Below are 19,243 nucleotides of genomic sequence, written 5' to 3' on the forward strand. Positions count from 1 at the left end.
GTGTGTGTGTGAGCGTGTGTGTGCAGGGTGGGTGCCAGTGTGTCATCTTGATTTGGCGAAGGGGGTGGTGTTGTTGTTATGACAGCCTTAGTTGGCAGGCAGCTCATCCCAGGGTGGGTGTATGGATGTGTACATGGGAAGCATCCATGGGTACGACATGACCACTGTAACATGGCACTGTGCTACGAGGGGCTTTATTGCACCTCCCAGGGCACATTGAAGTATAAAGTGTCTCAACAGTGTGTTTATCACCTCCTCCGGTGGTTGAAGGGAATGGCGATATGCAGCCCCAAACCCTTTGGAAACAAACAATGCACAAAAAGATTGCCGGGCTCAGAATAATGAAGAAGAGTGATAAGCGTAGGCAGACAGAGCCAGACAGCCAGACAGCCAGACAGCCAGACAGACAGGCAGGCAGGCAGGCAGGCAGGCAGAGACAGACAGACAGACAGACAGACAGACTGGCAGGCAGGCAGGCAGGCAGGCAGGCAGGCAGACAGACAGGCAGACAGGCAGACAGGCAGACAGGAAGGCAGAGAGACAGACAGGCAGAGAAACAGACAGACAGGCCGACAGACAGGAAGGCAGAGAGACAGATAGAGAGGCGGACTGACAGATGGACAGCCAGATTGACAGCCAGCGTAGGAGGAGGGAGAGTAGAGCAGAGAGGAACAAGCAGGATTGGGCAGATGTACATGGTAAGATGTAGAATCCCAACCCCAGTTAGGGTGAGTGAGGTGGACAGAAGGCACAGGAGCCCCCCTCCTCAGGCTGAGGCACACCGCAGAACCCAGCTGACTGACAGGTGGGAAAAGAGGCCATTTCATTCCTTTGCTCTCTTCTCTCTCTCTTCCCCCATGTCTCAACAGGTACTCTGAAGGGGAATGAACAGGATTCGATTCATTTGAGAACCCCCCCCCACACACACACACACACATCAACCAAGAGAGCATCCACACCCAGTGATATTGACTGACGTCTTTCTTTCCTGATAGTATAAACCCGTCGTGCCTGTATAATGCGTCTCTCTGTATAAACCCAACAGACCTAACCCTGCTTCCATTCCATTGATCTGTTCTCCCCCTTTGATGCAGCATGTTTATCTTGTGTCTCTGTGCTCTGCCATGGAGGATCTGGGTTGCCAGATCCTCAAATATCCCCCCCCCTCTCTCCCCCTACCCCCAAGGCTCTCTCTAGGATTCTGTAGGTTTATGAGTGTTAGGTTGCAGCACCTTAAGGCATCCGTTGTTTCCATTAAACACCTGTCTGTCAAAACGAGACTGATGCCACTTCAGTACGTCGTCTCTGGGAGAACACAGAGCCGCGTCTCTGTTGAGAACCTGACGCACACTTTGCCAGGCGACAAGCTGGGCGTGCCAATGAGCAGGAAGCAGGCTGAGGGATGAGGGTAGAATATTAAAAGATGATTTATAGAAGGCTCCTGGGGATATGACAATATGGAGATGGAACATTGCATAAACTGCCACAGATATTCTCATCTTGATGTTCTTAGTATGAATAGCAAAACAGGAAAAACAATGTTTTATTTTACTGAGAAACTTAGTTTCCTCTAGAACAGATTAAATGGACAAAAACCTCTGTATGGTAATACGAAACTAAATATATTCAGCTCATGCAACACACACACGAACACAGGATTGTACTGAAAGTAGCAACTTTTTATTTGAGTTACAATTATTTACATGTTAAGCAAAGACAATGTCCTGGAAACAGGTACAAACTTTTTTCCTGCTGTTGTCTTTTTATAACTTTTTGTTTTACTTCAAATGACACAACTCAGAAATATTGTATAAAATTAAAATATCAGCTTCATAAAAGTAGTCTAGCATTCTAACGTCCATTAACCACTATGTACAGTTGTATTTACATTCTAAAATTCCATTCAGGACAAGCTTTTTGCAAATCAATTATTCTCAACAGGAACATTCACTGCAGCATAAAAAATACAGATGAAATGAAAATAATTTGCTTTAAGTATGGCTGTCATTCAAATAGTATCTCATTAGGACTTGACTTCACGTTCTAGCTCAGATTGACCACTGTGATTAATGAAAGCTTATGTTTGTGTTCAACAGAGACAAACTTAAATCGCAGACAGAACTTCTAAAAGTGGTTAGTCCTACAGCTATCGGTTGCATCATCCAAATGCATTTGCATCAAATGCCCACTTACCAAAACAGAGACTTAAGATTCAATTACCAAAACAAATAAATGTTTTTCATATTTTCTACAAAGATTTATAGCCTGGCATCGCCACATCAATTAGCAAATACGCGCAAGTATGGAACCTCTCGGGTAATTTTCGATTTCCAAGGGGTGTTATCAACGGGCGCAAACCAAAAGGCCTCTGGACGCGATTGGTTGAATGCATCCAATTCTATCCAATCTGAGCAACAGAATGTTGTTGTTTGTTGGTCGTTTCCAAAAATGCCTCACAGCGCACTTCTGTACAGTCGTTGTATGAAACCCGCCCCCATATCAGATACATGATTGTGATTGGCCCGGCACTTATCATGCTGGAAAGAAATCTGTTTGAATGGCAGGGTGACCAGGCCATTCTGCCAGGGCACATCAACCAAGATTCATCTGCTTCTCAGGCTAGAACATTTAGCCAGTTTGATGACAAACCTCAACCAGTTACACAAGGGTTTCAAATCACTTCAATATACAGTCACCCCTTTCTACAGCGACAGGGGATTCTAACCACTTCAAGCAACAAGTCATGCCTAAACAAGATCCACATTGAGGGTCTTCATACAGGGGGAGCGTGTCACATTGTCTCAGTCCAAATAGCTTTACACTTCCGAAACTGTCAAATAAATACATGAACCCGCAATTGGAACTACCAAACAAAAGAATAAAAACACAAAACGAATTCAAAAATAGATCAACCCTACCAATATTGTGAATGCATTATTACATGTAGACCATGAGATCAAGGAAAATGGGATTATTAGGTTTCCAGAAGAGCGGTGGAGGTCTGGGAAGGCTAGAGGCTTTGAACACATTCCTAACAGCCGTCACTAGAGCCATCATCTGAGAAGAGGAGCGAGACCGTTTTCACCCACACCTGCTGATTTGTTTGAGAATGCAGCATTAAGAACGTGCCTTTGAGGAAAAGCAAAAAGATCCACATGATTTGAAAAGCAGGCAGATGTGAACCAGGCAGGTCGAGCCACGAGACCGTCCACAGATGAAGGGCACAGACGGAGCCAGAACCTTGACTTCCTGTTCCCTCCTCAAATGTGATTGGAGGGCAGAAGTGAAAAACTGCCTGATGTGATGAATCCCGTCCCACGCTGGCTCACACTGGCGTCCTACACACCCTCCACGAAAACGACAGCCATGCTAATGCTAACGATTTCTCTGTAGGCTGCGTCAAACACGCTCCTCACACACAGGGAAGGAAATGTTCAAATGATTCAGTTCAAGCTTTGTTATACATGACAGGTCAGCAGGCTGAACAGTCTAGCTGTTTCTCCTCCTCCTCCTCTCCTCCAGACCAGCAGGACCTCCCAAGGACCTGAGGGAGATCCTTCAACCTTCCCGTGTTTTAGGATTTCCAAATGCCCAAAGTATGTTGACCAGCGCGACTTTGGTTCGGAGAGGCGCTGATGGTTTTATCCCCTCAGAGACAGAGACAGAGACAGAGACAGAGACAGAGAGAGAGAGAGAGAGAGAGAGAGAGAGAGAGAGAGAGAGAGAGAGAGAGAGAGAGAGAGAGAGAGAGAGAGAGAGAGAGAGAAAGAGGACGTCAGCAGGTTGCAGTGGAGAGAGAGCGTGGGCCCAGGCGCCCCCTGGTGGCTCCAGGCGGTGTTGCAGAGGTCTTGTCGCCGGCAGCGAGGGGACGTGAGACCCGTCTGGTTAGCAGTGCTCGAGGTAGTCTATGACCCGGGAAATGGACTTCTGCCCTGTGCTGCCCATGGCACACTGTGGGGGGGAGACAACAACACCAAGTTAACACATTTACATGTAGTCATTTAGCAGACGCTTTTATCCAGAGCGACTTACAGTCAGTACAGGGACATTCCCCCCGAGGCAAGTAGGGTGAAGTGCCTTGCCCAAGGACACGTCATTTTTGCACGGCCGGAATCGAACTGGCAACCTTTAGATTGCTAGCCCGACTCCCTAATTGCTCAGCCACCTGACTCCCTAACACACTGTTGTGCAATATCTGTGTGAGTGTGTGTGTGTGTGTGTGTGGAGGTGGACTTGTTTTAGAGGGTAGGTTTTCAAGTCAAGGTTGGTATTAAGGGTTTGAAAAACAGGATGTTTTTATGGGACTGAATTCTGAGTCCCCCAAAGAGTGAGACAAAACATGTGTGTGTGAGATCCCTGTGTAGAGGACAGCAGCGTGTATGTGTGTGAGATCCCTGTGTAGAGAGGACAGCAGAGTGTATGTGTGTGTGAGATCCCTGTGTAGAGAGGAAAGCAGCGTGTATGTGTGTGTAAGATCCCTGTGTAGAGAGGACAGCAGTGTGTATGTGTGTGTAAGATCCCTGTGTAGAGGACAGCAGTGTGTATGTGTGTGTGAGATCCCTGTGTAGAGAGGACAGCAGTGTGTATGTGTGTGTAAGATCCCTGTGTAGAGAGGACAGCAGTGTGTATGTGTGTGTAAGATCCCTGTGTAGAGAGGACAGCAGCGTGTGCAGTTGTGATGAGATACAGTGGTGCTGTACCAAACTAACCGTGAGGTTCATAAAGTTCAGGAACTTCTTCAGCATCTCAGTCATGATGGAGAAGTCTCCCTTGGGCAGAGTCTCCCTCACAGTGGTCACGTTGACCTGAGGAAAACCACACACACACACCAGCACACACACCAGCGCACACACACCAGCACACACACACACCAGCGCACACACACACCAGCACACACACACACCAGCACGCACACACACACACGTGAACCCAGGACCTGTGTATTGATGTGTGTGTGTGTGTGCGTGCTGGTGTGTGTGCGCTGGTGTGTGCGCTGGTGTGTGTGCTGGTGTGTGTTTGTGTGTGTGTGTGCTGGTGTGTGTTTGTGCTGGTGTGTGTGTGTTGGTGTGTGTGTGTGCTGGTGTGTGTGCGTGTGCTGGTGTGTGTGTGCTGGTGTGTGTGCGTGTGTGCTGGTGTGTGTGTGCTGGTGTGTGTGTGTGTGTGTACCTGACTGCCCTGACAGAGACAGCCCAGCAGCAGGGCAGTGTAGGAGGCCACGATGCTGTCCTCCATGTGTTTCCCAGCATGCTGCAGAGCTGCACCACACACAGAGAAACCATCAACAACTCTGCCTTCACAACTGACCAAACCCCTGGATCACATTAGATCAGCTCTTTAAACTAGAACAACAGAGCCAGACTGACACGAGGTGAAAGAGAGGGAGAAGATCTCTGGCACTTTACCTTTGTTGAGGTCCAGCTCCTCCTCCTCCTCCTCTTTCTTCTCCTTCTCCTTGTCGTTCTCGCTGTCGTTGTTCTCCGCGGCGACCCACTGGATCTCCCCCGAGGTCTCCTGCCATTGGCCGCTCTGGTCGTGCTGCGGCTTGGGCGCCTCGCTGATGAGGTCATCAGTCTGCGCCTCGGCCTGTATGGCTGCTCGCTCGCGCTCCAGGAAGAACTGTGGACGGGAAACAGCCACACGCACAGTCAGGGTCAAGGGTCACGGGGAGAGGAAACAGCTACACGCAGTCAGGGTCAAGGTTGTTAACGAGCGTCGGTTATCGGTCAAATTATTTCCTCTCAAAATGAGCATCCCAAGTCTATTCCTAATGATGTGAACTTGAAACCGTGAACATTAAAAGGAACATGAGGGAGACCGATCAGAACTGTCAGATTTGATACAGGCGGCTGGTGATGTACATAAGAGGAGATTTCAGTTGTTCAAGAATGCTCATTTGCATTTGGTGCTGGATAAAATAAGTGACACTCCAAATAAAACTAATTAACATCAAAACTCACATAATTGTTTTCCTTGTTCGTTTGTTTGTGCTGCCACTACTTTTATACAACAGACTAAGAAATGCCAAAAGTGTAATCTACACAGAACAGCCTCACCTGCACGAGAGCTTCCAAAGCTCCAGAGCCAGGGGGCTTGATCTGCTCCTCAGGCCCCGGGGCGGTGGGCTCGCTGGGGGCTGCACCAGGCTGCGAGGCCGGGGCCTGGGAGGCCGGGGCCTGAGAGGCCGGGGCCTGGGAGGCCGGGGCCTGAGAGGCCGGGGCCTGCTCTCTTTCTTCCTGTGCCTGGGGCAGGCTGTCCTCAGGGAAGCTGGGGGCTGTGAAGTCCATGTCCACCAGACAGTGGCGGTTCCTGGCGCTGTACTCCACCAGGTTAATCAGCAGCCCCAGGCCCTGCAGCGCCCAGGAAGAGGAGGGGAGGGAGAGAGATGAGAAGAGGGAAAAAGCAAAAGCAAATAAAAAGCCAAGGGATGCTTCTTCATCTCCTTCCTCCCCCCCCCCCACACACACACCCACACAGCTCTCACCAGGACTCGGATGTCAAAGCGCTGCTCTTGCGGCAGGTAGCGGGGGACTCTGAGGACGCAGTTGAGGGCTGTTGGAATGAGCTGGTCCTGTTCTCCTGTCTTGGTGCTGCCCCACTCTGAAACACACACAGCCCCGTCACTCCACCTCCATCACAGCCCCATCCCTCCATCACAGCCCCATCCCTCCACCTCCATCACAGCCCCGTCCCTCCACCTCCATCACAGCCCCGTCCCTCCACCTCCATCACAGCCCCGTCCCTCCACCTCCATCACAGCCCCGTCCCTCCACCTCCATCACAGCCCCGTCCCTCCACCTCCATCACAGCCCCATCCCTCCACCTCCATCACAGCCCCATCCCTCCACCTCCATCACAGCCCCATCCCTCCACCTCCATCACAGCCCCATCCCTCCACCTCCATCACAGCCCCATCCCTCCACCTCCACCACAGCCCCGTCACTCCACCTCTCTGTCACCACCACACCCTCACAGTCAGTCAGTCAGTCAGTCAGTCAGCATACCGTTGTCGTGGGTGAGGTTGAGCAGCACTCCGATCACGGCCCTCATGCAGTCCTCCACAGCCTTGCCCACGTTGCTGAAGCTGCAGTGAGGCAGAGCCGTGCCTGAAGAGCTCAGAGACACGTTCACCTCCCGGCTGTAGCGCTGGATCATCTCCTCGCAGTACTGCAGGCCTCTGTGTGTGCAGAGAGGGAGGTGGAGGCAGAGAGGGAGGTGGAGGCAGAGAGGGAGGTGGAGGCAGAGAGGGAGGTGGAGGCAGAGAGGGAGGTGGAGGCAGAGAGGGAGGTGGAGGCAGAGAGGAAGAAAGAAAAAGAGTAGATGCAAAGGTGAAGAGAAACAGAAGGACAGACAGAGGGAGAGATTTAGACAACAATAACTCCATCGTGGCTTTGGCAGGCTCTGAGGGTCGACATGAGAAGCAGCAAGATGAAGGCCTTCGCTGGGAGGCAGCTGGCCCTTGGTTCAGATGAAAGCCTTGTGCATCTCCTCTGATGACTGACACCTTCTCAAGCTTGCCGGGGAGCGTGATGGAGAGGGATTCCTGCTCCGTCTCACCTGGTAGAGGAGATGATGAGCTGGGAGTCCTTGTAGGCGATCAGGTAGCTCTGGTTCTCTAGGTTCTGCACCGTCACCTGGGGGGGACACACACACACACACACGACACATGGAGAGACAGAGGGGAGGACGAAAGATGGAGAAGAAGAAAAGAGATTCAGGACATTAAGGGAAAACCTTTTTGCCTTAAACTGTCAGTTTTTCCCCATCAAAAAATGCCAAGAAGAAATTGCCCAGCGTTCCCCTCTGAAGTAACGTTTGGTACTCACACTCTCCAGGACTCTCAGGCACCTCTCAGCGCCCCATAAGGACGCCACCAGATTCTCCTTATCTTCCTCCTGGCTCAGGTTCTGCACACATTCCTTCACTGTGGACGACACACACACACACACACACACACACACACACACACACACACAGGTAATGAACTGTGACAGACGAAGTGAAGGTCAATGACTACAAGCTAACAAATTAACCTGAATGAAACGTGGGCCCGGAGTATAGGGCATATGCAGACACACACACACACACACACACACCTTTGTCTACGATGTGGTCCAGGCCTCCCAGCAGACGCAGCTCCTCTTTGAACCAGTCTCCAGCTCGTTTGGACGTCAGTGACAGGAGGGTCTCCATGGCCAGGTGACCCGACTGCTCACGGCAAAACACAACAACACAAATCAGCTTGACATTTTTCTCACTTCCAGAATTTCAAATCCAGTCAAATCAATCAAACATTGTGAGCACCCCCCCCCCCCCCCCACACACACACACACACACCCCACCCCCCCTCTCCCCCCCCCCCTCACCGTGATGTTCTCCAGGTCCAGGTGCTTGTTGTGGACCGTCTCGCACAGCTTGCGGATCTTCTCCTTGACCTTGGCCACCTCCTTGGGGGTGAGCTGGTCCTGATGGGCCGCCAGGTCCTGCTCCTGTTCCTGTTCCAGCAGGCGCAGCATCAGCTCCAGGCTGGCCCGGTCCAGGTCCATGTTCAGACGGTCCCGGCTCAGGATGTACATGAGGGAGGCCGTGCACAGGGCCAGGTTCTGGGTCAGAGAGAAGAGGAGGGGAGGAGAGAATAGAGGAGAGGAAGAAAGGAAAGAGAGGAGAAGAGAAGGTAAGTAACGGCTTTAAGACAGATCAAACGTAGCTCTAAGTAACTGGTGTAGAAATACAACAGTGGCCACGATCTCTAACCACGTAGCACGTGCTTCCTGAACCCAGCGTCCAGAGAGAGAGCAGAGAGAGCAGAGAGAGCAGAGCGAGAGCAGAGCGAGAGCAGAGAGAGCAGAGCGAGCGCAGAGCGAGCGCAGAGCGAGAGCAGAGCGAGAGCAGAGAGAGCAGAGCGAGCGCAGAGCGAGCGCAGAGCGAGAGCAGAGCGAGAGCAGAGCGAGAGCAGAGCGAGAGCAGAGCGAGAGCAGAGCGAGAGCAGAGAGAGCAGAGCGAGCGCAGAGCGAGCGCAGAGCGAGAGCAGAGCGAGAGCAGAGCGAGAGCAGAGCGAGAGCAGAGCGAGAGCAGAGCGAGAGCAGAGAGAGAGCAGAGAGAGAGCAGAGAGAGAGCAGAGAGAGAGCACAGAGAGAGCAGAGAGAGAGCAGAGCGAGAGAGCAGAGCGAGAGAGCAGAGCGAGAGCAGAGAGAGAGCAGAGAGAGAGCAGAGAGAGAGCAGAGCGAGAGCAGAGCGAGAGCAGAGAGAGAGCAGAGAGAGAGAGCAGAGCGAGAGAGCAGAGCGAGAGAGCAGAGCGAGAGCACAGAGAGAGCACAGAGAGAGCAGAGAGAGAGCAGAGAGAGAGCAGAGAGAGAGCAGAGAGAGAGCACAGAGAGAGCAGAGAGAGAGCACAGAGAGAGCAGAGCGAGAGAGCAGAGCGAGAGAGCAGAGCGAGAGCACAGAGAGAGCACAGAGAGAGCAGAGAGAGAGCACAGAGAGAGAGCACAGAGAGAGCAGAGAGAGAGCACAGAGAGAGCAGAGAGAGAGCACAGAGAGAGAGCAGAGAGCAGAGAGAGAGCTGCCCTCTGAGCCTGGCACTCAGGCTGGCCCTGCTCTGCCCAGCAGCCGGGGGAGAGGAGAGGCTCTTACAGGGTGCTGAGGGGAGTCGCTGAGCATCTTGAAGACCTGAGCCACCTTCCCTCTGGCCCGCAGATGCATCCGGAAGCTGGGCATGGCACACCTGGTAGCCAGGCTGATTATACTGCAGGGACAGAAGGACAGAGAGAGGGAGGAGAGGAGGAGAGAGAGAAAAGAGAAGGAGAAAGGAAAGAGGGATGGGGAAAGAAGAGAGTGATTGAAGCACTTTTGCCTTCAAACAGGAGAATATTTTATTACTTGACAAGGAGGAGGATATGTGGAACGCTATACTGTTGTAAACAAAATGAGCACCAACTCCATATTAATATGCCCATGATTTTGGAATGAGAGGTTTAACAAGCAGGTGTCTGCTTGCTGAGTTGTGCACATTCTCCTGGTCATATAGAATGATATATAGACATGAATATACGAGGCAGAATGAGCAGGGCTGGTACTGAGCGGGGTGCACATTCCCCTGGTCACACAGCATGTGAAGCAGCATGAGCAGGGCTGGTACCTAAGGCACCGTGTGTTCAGAGGCTGGCTGCTCTTCAAGCCCGTCTCCAGGTACTCAAAGTCGTCGGTGAACTCCTGGTTCTCTCCAAACTCCACCACGTCATTGAAGTGCTTGACATGCTGCACCACCGTGTAGAGCTGCAGGGACACAACACGTCTCAGCAACCTCCACAGGGCCCCGTTAGGGACACATTTAAGGGGATTTTTCCTATCGTAGCTGGGAAAGACATTTCCCAGAAGGCCTAGCTCACCTCCTTGTGTTCCTTCCTGCATTTGAGTGCTGTGACGATGTCCTGGTAGGGTTGGGTGGGGATGGTCACAGACTTAATGACCTTGGGTGGGGGGGGAGGAGCCTTGAACAGGCCATCATCTTTGTGGCTCTTGGTGTTTGGGTCTTTACTGCTGCTTGACAGACTGGCCTGAACACACACACACATCAGCACAGGGTCAAACCACAAGCAGGCTGACAGTAACCCAAACCAAAGATATAAATAACAATATAATAAATATGACGATTATCATCATCATACATAACAATAAACATGGCTTTTCTATTGGCTGAGTGTTGAAGCGGTGGTGCTGCTTAGCGGTTCTGACCGGAGCGGTGTGGGCGCGGGAGAGCGCAGGCGGGGGGGGCATCTCTTCGCTCTCAGGCTGGTTCCAGTGGCGAGCGTTATACACAGCTTTAGCAGGAGACTGCAGGGACCAGGGTCAGGCAACACACCGTTAGTGATCGGTTATTTATTAGGATCCCCATTATCGAATTTGCTACAATTACATTCAACAGTTAACAGCTTTAGGAACATTATGGGAGAACCTCAAAGGAACCGTACCACAGAATGGATTACATTTAATTCACAAAAGCTGACAAAGTTTAGCTGATCTCAGGCATCCCTGAGATCAGGTATGAACATGACCTCTTTTACCTTTCCGACCTTCTTGGGTCCGCTGAAGATCTTCCTGCCCAAGTCTTTGGACTTGTCCCCCTGTTTCCCTGGGCAACCTTTCTGACCCTCCGACCCCCCTGGGCTCGAGTCGTCACTGAACTCCAGAATATCTGACAGGGAGGGAGGCAGAGTGAGTGGGAACACAGACCACAGTCTCCCCTAAACCATATCCACGTGTGTCCTCACAGTCTTTCAGACGGAGCATCCGGGTTAGACAAACATGTCCCGCCCCCGTGACAGGAAATGAGGTGTAACTTGAGCCTGTAGTGTTTGCCTCACCTGCGTTGCTGCTGCTCTGGCTGTCCTGGGAGTCGCTGAGCGGAGGGCTGTTGACGCCGGCAGACGTGGCCGCCGCCGCAGCCGCCGCCTTCTTGGCCTTCCGCTTCTCAGCGGCCTGTGAGCTCTCCTCGTCCTCATCGCTCTCGCTCTCGCTGAGGTCGTCAAAGCCGAAGTACTTGATCTTGTAGCTGCTGCTGCCGCCGGTGCCGGAGTCGACCCCCTCCTCGCCCTCCTGGCCCTCCTTGTCCTCGAAGCCAAAGAACTCCAGCTTGGTCTCCTTTTTGGTTTTGCTCTGGGTGGGCCGGAACCTGCCGGATTAGATAGGAGCATTGTTTATCATAATCAGACCGCTGTTAAGTCTGTTAACCTGATGAGATGGAAATGTATCACTCATTCACATAAAGTGTCACTAATGGTTTAAACATTCAAACTATAAAATGAAACTGTAATGTTAAGTTTTTAATTTCTTTATTATTTTAAAGGGAGGGGGGGGGGGGGGGGATTTTCTGCTTTGTTTATCTGATAGAGACAGTTACAGACAGGAAGCAGGGGAAGAAAATCGCCCCGGGCTAGAATCAAACTCGGGTCCCAGCAGTGAGGCCTCAGCCTCTGCGCTACGTGCTCTACCCGCCGAGCCGGTAAAGTGAGTCAGAGTCTGTTTACCGTGTGGGCTTGGGAGGGGGAGCATCCGTCTTCTTCTTCATCTGCCCGGCCTCGCCCAGGTCAGCCGGGGGCGCGGTGGTGGACAGCTCGTCCATGCTGCGCTCCATCGAGTCCTGGATGGTGACGTTGCACACAGACAGACAGGAGGGGTGGAGCACCGTGAAGTCCCGTACCCGTCCCCTGCCCCTCCCGGCCGGCTTGGCCGCCGCCGCGCTGGCGTTACCCACGGCGCTGGTGCTACCACCGGCCGAGGACATGCTGTTGGGCTTCAGTGTGGTCGACCCGCTGCCCGGCGGCTGGCCTTCACTGGCCTCGGTGTCGGGCGCCTTGTTGGAGCGGTTTGGCCGCTGGTACTTCTTGCAGTTGGAGGGTCGGAGGAGGAACGGGGAGGGGGCGATGGTCTCCACCGGCTCTGCTGGGGGCGTCTGGTCCGCACCCATCCCTCTCTCAGAGGACAGCCTGTCCTGCGCGTCCACGCTGGGCCCCGGGGCGCTTGGGTCCATGCTCGGAGAGGAGGAGGGAATCTGTCTCCCCGCTGAGTCCCAGTCCTCTGACATCTCCATGGAGACGGTCTTTGACAGGGTGGACTGAGCAATGGGCGGCCTCTGGTTATCGTCTTGGGTGTTCCTGTACCAGGACTGGCTGTTCTTTGCAACACCTTCACCTGTCGTTGGCTTGACTATAAATAAAACAGACTAATGTTAGCTGAGACAGGATATGGGTGGATATCAACTTCACAGAGGGCCTTAGTGAAACTTGAAATAGCGGGTTAATTCATTTGGCAAGCCTTCAAGTCTCAAACATAAAAACAGGCATGATCCTGCAAAAGCATGCATATACAATCCTCATCACAATAATGCGTAGACGTTCAATCCATATCAAAGCAAACAGGTTGTCCACGACACCTTCAACGCTAGTATGAGGGCTGTAAACACATCTAGCAAGGCATAATACGGAGTCAGGTGGCTGAGCAGTTAGGGAATCGGGATAGTAATCAGAAGGTTGCCGGTTCGATTCCCGGCCGTGCCAATGACGTTGTGTCCTTGGGCAAGGCACTTCACCCTACTTGCCTCGGGGAAAATGTCCCTGTACTTACCGTAAGTCGCTATCGATAAGAGCGTCTGCTGAATAACTAAATGTAAAATAATTCTGAACTGGAGTTACTTACATGTAGACGTGGCGTTTGAGTCCCTACTGCCGTGTGCCGAGGCTGTGTTTCCCCCGCTGCTCCCCTGGCCTGGCACTGCCTTCGGTGCCTCCGCCACCTCCGTTTTAGTCTGCGGGCCGCCATGGGAGGTGACAGGCTTGGACTCCTCGTCGCTGTCGAAGCCAAACGGGTCCTCGGAACTGTCGTCGTCTTCGACCCTGGGTCTCTTGGGTAACTCCACAACCTCCGGCTTCAGGGCCGGCCTTTTGGAGCCCAGCTGGGCCTTGTAGGTCGTCTCGCCCCATTTGGTGCTCAGGGTGGCCTTCTTGTTGGAGAAGACCTCGTCAAATTTGGAGTTGGCCTCCCCTCCTTTGCGGCTGTATGTTTTACCAAATCTAGATGTCATGCTGATTGAGGGATGTTACATATTCTCTGTAGGGATTTTTGAAAAGCACACACAATGAGATATCACACCGAGGAGGATGACTCAGAGTAAACACAATATCTTTAAAATAGCAACAACAGCCTAAAGATAATCTCTGAATGGTTGCAGTTAGCTAGCAATGACACTGGTTGGTCACGTTCTCGGATAGTTGGTTTAAAGACGTAACCTTGTTAGAGTAGACATTAGCTTATATCACAACACCAAGATGTTACTGTTTGATATCTAGTAAATAATCTACAACACATTTTCTGAAGTGTGGTTGGCTAGTAACTGACAATTCAGACTGGGTTTGACAGCTTTAGCTAGGCCTGATGCGACTATTTTCTGCCATCTGGAACGAAACACAAGAGTGTGTACCAAGCAATTCCTCTATATATTGTGTTATACCCTCTAGTTAATGTTATATGTACCCCAATACCTAATGTTTTAGTTAAATACTGTGTTCATGGACTGAAAGTGGAACATGACCGCCACTGGAACCTTTTTACGTTGTTAACTGTAAACATTGACTTTCTTAGGAATGTCATCGTCCCGACCGTGGATTAGTCGGAGAGTTAAACAGGTTTACATGTAGCTAGCTAGCAATCAAGCAAACAAGCATATACCTTATAATTTGTTTAGTAACAGGGAAAGACAGATATATCGATTGTACCAGCTAAACCTAAAACTCACCACTTATTCTGCAGCCGGCCGGGCCTCGTCTTTAGATATAGCCAGGCTATAACTAGCACTAGCCTACAGTAGCTAGCTTGCTAGTAGTTAGCCAACCGCACAAAACAATCGCGTAACTCCGCAGAACGAAATTAAATTCAACTCTGTAACAGAAGAAAACTGTGCCAATTGTCACGTGCAAATGAAACCTATTATATTAGCTTCAAATATAACGATATGAATGACTGAAATTAATTCATATTTCAGACTTTATACATATTGTCCAGCCTGTGTCTGCCATTAAAAATGTCCCCTCCCTCTTCCTTCGCTGCCAAGAACCTCGGCGTCACATGTCGGCGAGGAGAAAACACCCAATCACCGCAGAGAATGTTTAGTAGCGAGCCAACGATCAAGCCGTTGTGCCAGTATCAGTGTTCCTCATTGGACAGGACCTTTTAAACGGGCTGATAACCATTTTGCAACAGAGCTCAAAAAGAAAGAGGGCGCTATAGTCCACAAATGGGATTGCAGAAATTATCCTGCCCCCAGTGTAGTGTGGGTGTATTACCCACAATCAACAGAAACACCTATAAGTGTTTACTGTCAGAGTTAAATGTCTCGACCATGACGACACACAGTCAAAGGAGAAGAGAGTAGAGAGGAGGAGAGGGGAGAACAGAGAACCATTAAACAGAGTAAAGCAGAGCAGACTATGGAAGCAAATCAGTGACATGGTGGCATAATCAATACTATTTGTCATTGGGAACCTTTTTTAATTTTCCTGGCTATCACGCATAACAAACGTAAGCTAGTCTACTACGAAGCAACCAAGGAGCAAGGCCAGTCCATGCATTCTTACTCTGCAATTGCACTTATTGACACAGCTTGGCACTCCAACGCAACACCAGCAGTGACATGGCTTAGAGATATGAGCTCATGCTATCCAGTCCTGTATTACTGATGGTTTGGGCACAGATCCTGGCATTCTGGCTTCACACCAGCTGACCTCACTCGGAGACCCACCCTGTCCTCACAGCTGAAGCCAACACTACACACAGACTCGCATGTGCGTGATGTTATTTTGTCCATGGGTCAATTAGGAAGGCAATTACAATGATGTTTTGGCAAAGTGAGATGAGGTCTGAACATGTGACATGCTCTGTGTCCCAGATAGAGAGACCAAATAATATTTTAGGATATGTTAATAATTTTATAACATTCGTACTGGGGAGACTGTGGGGTGGGAAAGGGCCACGAGATGGCAGCACAGAACCGGAGTGTTCCCTAAAAGAATAACTTTATTTTATTGATGTTAATTCTTCTCAAAAATATCCCAGTTGGTTTTTCAGTTTGATTATCTAGTGTTCCTCTTTCGATATTCCACAGGTGTCTTAGTGTGGGAGTCAGATGGCTGAGCTGTTAGGGAAACGGGCTGTTACTCAGAAGGTTGCTGGTTCAATTCCTTGCCATGCAAAATGACGTTGTGTCCTTGGGAAAGGCACTTCACCCTACTTGTCTCGGGGGGAATGTCCCTGTACTTACTGTAAGTCGCTGTGGATAAGAGTGTCTGCTAAATGACTAAATGTAAATGTAGTGTGATTGAGTGTTCAGGACCTGGCCTCCATAACAGTCATGTGACCTCCATAACAGTCATGTGACCTCCATAAGTCATGTGACCTCCATAACAGTCATGTGAGTAGGGCCATGTGTGATCATGTCCTAGCATAAACTACCTTCCTTGCTTTTGATGTACACCAGTCCTTTTTGAGTGACATGTCCGTCCACTGGCTATTTTTTCCTCTGGTTCTGGGCTGGCTGCAGTGTGATAAACAGAGCTGGACAGAGGTGAGAGAGGGGCATGACAGCACACTCATCTGTGGAAACCAACCATGTCCTGGTTCACGTGTTTGGAGCGCTCTCCTCACTGTGAGGTCAGCGCTGAGCGCCCTGGGCCAGCAGCACAACAGGCCAGCTTCAACCCCTGAAAGCCATAAAAACCAAATCAGAAACAGACCCGAGTCCATTTTATGTTCCCCTTGTCTGTGCATATGTGTGTGTGATGGCTTAGCTTTACACCACACACGCTAACGTAAAATTGCGATGTCCAGCTGGGAGCAGTCCATGTCAGTGTGTGTGTGTGTGTGAGAGGGAGAGAGAGAGAGAGGCAGAGAGAGTGAGTGAGCAATGGTGAGCAAGACAGCACCACATCCACACTCACCGCCCAAAAACCACAAACCACCAACAAATAGATAAAAACCCTTTAATTTCAGTACGTCCAAACAAAGAAAACATAAAGCTACAGTACTTAAAAAAAGGAAATTAGAAAACAATAATTACACAAATCAGATGTTCCCAGGGCTCTGTAAGTGTGTTTAACACGTCCACGATGGGCCTACCTGAACAATAAGTCAGTCTTAGAAACAAAACCATCAAAACCAGTCAAAGGGTCACAACTTATCAACTGCCTTCTGTTAACCGTAAACAGTAGCTGCATCAATCAAGGCATACAAGAAGGAACGTATAATACACAAGGGTGAGGAACTACAACTCTACTAAGAGCGTCAATTGTTCCCTTCAAGGCTTAGAGTTAAGAGTCTGAACCTGGCTGGACGTCTGCTGTCACAGTCTATTAGTTCCAGCGGGTGTGGTACTAGCCCCGCACCCATATAAGGTCTATTGGTGATAAATATGAGCTCCAGCTCAACGTGCAGGGGCGGGGTCAAGGGTCAATCTCCATGGGAAGGATGGTGAGGATGGCGTCCTCGTTGCCGCGGCGCACCACAACTCGGAGTGAGGTGTCCTTCTTGATGGCAGCGCTGACGTCAGTTGCCGAGGCGATCCGCTGGCCGTTGATGGAGATTATGACATCGTGCTCCTTCAAGCCACCACTGAGGGGAAGGGAGAAGCAGGGTTGGGCTCAGCATGTTGAAGTTTCAAAACAGACTAAATAACCCCCTATCTAAGCCATCTGTGGATAAACAACAATTGTGACAGACATACCAAAATTGCAAAGGCACTCAAAATAAAAAGCTAGTTAAGTCTAAATTTGACCAAGACCGAGGTAGTTTACCAGCAACGACATCAAAGCTCCATCGCGACTGCTCCTAAATCGCAGGCACATGTGAACAGAGACCCACCTCAACCAACAATCCCTTCACTTCCACATTCCATTCGTGTTCTCCAACTGGAGGTTTTTACAGCCAGACATCACTAACACCCACATCACCATGTGGCTCGCTGGGTCTAACAGAGGCGCAAAGGGGGCTAGGTGGGCAGAAGGCTGGGCAAGGGAGCTTTACCAAACCACAGACAAAAGCTCACCGCTTGAGGCTTGAAGAGAATCGCCGACCTCAGCGTCTTCCCAAACCCCCTCTGTTAGAAGTGTGGCTGCTGCTGGGAATACGGCGTGTGGAGGATGTGGGTGGGGGGCTCGTATAGAAATGTCTGGGGGGAGGCCTGTTCATGTTTTGCTAAGAGGTTGTTTAAAGTTGTGTAAGGTTGTGATGTGTCTGTGCATATTATGTGTGTGTGAGCACCTTTGTGTGTGTGTGTGTGTGTGTGTGTGTGCGTGAGAGAGGGAGATAGAATGTGTGTGTACCTGTCAGTGTTCATGAGTTTGTATGAGGAACATTGGGTGTAGAGGGCCTTCTGGAAATGTGAAACATGTGTACAGTCGACAGAGCCAAAGACAATATCTCTGAGCATTGAAAGAGCTGATCACAACTTGTCCTCATACACAGAGTAGAATTCCAAACCAAGGACATTCATTGTAGACAGTGGTGGAGTTTATTACGTACACTGCAGCTGGTGTTTTAGAGATAACCTCCATAACATAGGCCCCGGAGGTGATGTCAGGGAAATCTCTATGTCGACCCTTCAGCTCCTTGCTCAACCTGGAGAACCGGGACAGGGAGAAACAAACAGTCACATCGCTAAAGGTATTCATAAATTGTGAATGATTAGAGATTTTATTTTCAGACTTTAATACGAAAACATGTCATTCTTAAGATTCAACTGACGCTGGCGTGAGAGACATCATCCGCACACCAATGTACTTCTTTTTAGTCGACGTCATTCCTAATGAAAAACACATATGACACATTTTATTTTTCACCTTTAGAATCTGTCAGTTGGTTTGGATGTGTGTATGTGTACTGAGGTATCTTCATGGTCGTGTGGCCCGGTCCATATCAATCATTACTTGGAATCATCAATAAAAACATGCTTGGTGGAGCTTGGATTTCTAACACCTCAGTAACCATAGGAACAATGTCTTACCACGTGACTGTCGGTCGTAGGATTCGGCCAGGAACTGGCGGATCTTGTCGGAGGGGATGGCGAAGGAGATACCAGCTGTCACTTTCAGTGTGTTGATGCCAATCACCTCGCCATCCTACAGCGTCGACCATCAAACAAAACGTTACTTTGATGCAAACTGTCTTTGTAGGATACCATAACCACTACACAGTTACTTTGGACTGGATTCACAAGCAAGCACTGGCTTATTGGTATCTTGTAGAAAGGTAAATTAGTCTCACCAGATTCACCAGAGGTCCCCCAGAGTTTCCATACTGCAAAAACAAAAAGCCATTATAGCATTTCTGCTCAGAGGAACACTGTAGGTGTCTTTAAGAATGTGACAAGAACTAAATGCATTCTTGAGTGGGTGTCTGTATGAGTGCCTGTTTGTGCATGTGTGGGTGTGTGCATGTGTGTGTGAGTGTGAGTCTGTGCTTGGGTATGCGTGAGTGCTTGCGTGTGCATGTGTGTGTGTTGAGCGTGTGTGTCTCCAGCGGTGACACACTCACGTTGATGATGGCGTCTGTTTGGATGTAGTCCATGTCTGAGTTGCGTAATCCCAGCTCTTTGCCCCCCCTCTGGGTGGTGCTGACGATCCCCGTGGTAACAGTGTTCTGCAGGGAGAAAGGGCTTCCTATCGCCACCACAAACTCCCCTGGCCTCAGGTCCGCAGAACGGCCC

At 50.3% G+C, this 19,243-nt stretch overlaps 2 protein-coding genes across 2 annotated transcripts in view; both read right to left on the reverse strand.

Moving 5' to 3' along the window:
• Positions 1 to 3,755: 3,755 nt before the first annotated feature.
• wapla (WAPL cohesin release factor a) lies at positions 3,756 to 14,601 on the reverse strand. Its single transcript, XM_062464321.1, has 20 exons — positions 14,285 to 14,601; positions 13,189 to 13,599; positions 12,021 to 12,699; positions 11,358 to 11,665; positions 11,058 to 11,188; positions 10,729 to 10,827; positions 10,383 to 10,550; positions 10,133 to 10,269; positions 9,628 to 9,739; positions 8,364 to 8,600; positions 8,094 to 8,205; positions 7,824 to 7,921; positions 7,555 to 7,631; positions 7,002 to 7,174; positions 6,482 to 6,597; positions 6,054 to 6,347; positions 5,403 to 5,616; positions 5,167 to 5,255; positions 4,710 to 4,805; positions 3,756 to 3,951 (listed from the first exon to the last, which is right to left on the reverse strand). Exons 2-20 carry the CDS (start codon positions 13,571 to 13,573, stop codon positions 3,886 to 3,888), a joined length of 3,591 nt encoding a protein of 1,196 aa, XP_062320305.1. The 5' UTR covers positions 13,574 to 13,599; positions 14,285 to 14,601; the 3' UTR covers positions 3,756 to 3,885.
• A 1,908-nt stretch (positions 14,602 to 16,509) lies between these two features.
• The window catches only part of htra1a (HtrA serine peptidase 1a), a 12,509-nt gene continuing 9,775 nt past the window's right edge, over positions 16,510 to 19,243 (reverse strand). The window contains exons 4-9 of the mRNA XM_062464301.1: positions 19,072 to 19,243; positions 18,802 to 18,834; positions 18,542 to 18,656; positions 18,283 to 18,340; positions 18,061 to 18,156; positions 16,510 to 17,151 (exon numbers count right to left, since the gene is read on the reverse strand). The exon at positions 19,072 to 19,243 is cut by the window's right edge and continues 17 nt beyond it. Coding sequence (XP_062320285.1) covers positions 16,983 to 17,151; positions 18,061 to 18,156; positions 18,283 to 18,340; positions 18,542 to 18,656; positions 18,802 to 18,834; positions 19,072 to 19,243 — 643 coding nt within the window. The 3' untranslated portion in view covers positions 16,510 to 16,982. The remainder of the gene's footprint in view (positions 17,152 to 18,060; positions 18,157 to 18,282; positions 18,341 to 18,541; positions 18,657 to 18,801; positions 18,835 to 19,071) is intronic.

The sequence above is a fragment of the Osmerus eperlanus genome, chromosome 6 (genome assembly GCF_963692335.1).
Source record: "Osmerus eperlanus chromosome 6, fOsmEpe2.1, whole genome shotgun sequence".
Classification (NCBI taxonomy): Eukaryota; Metazoa; Chordata; class Actinopteri; order Osmeriformes; family Osmeridae; genus Osmerus; species Osmerus eperlanus.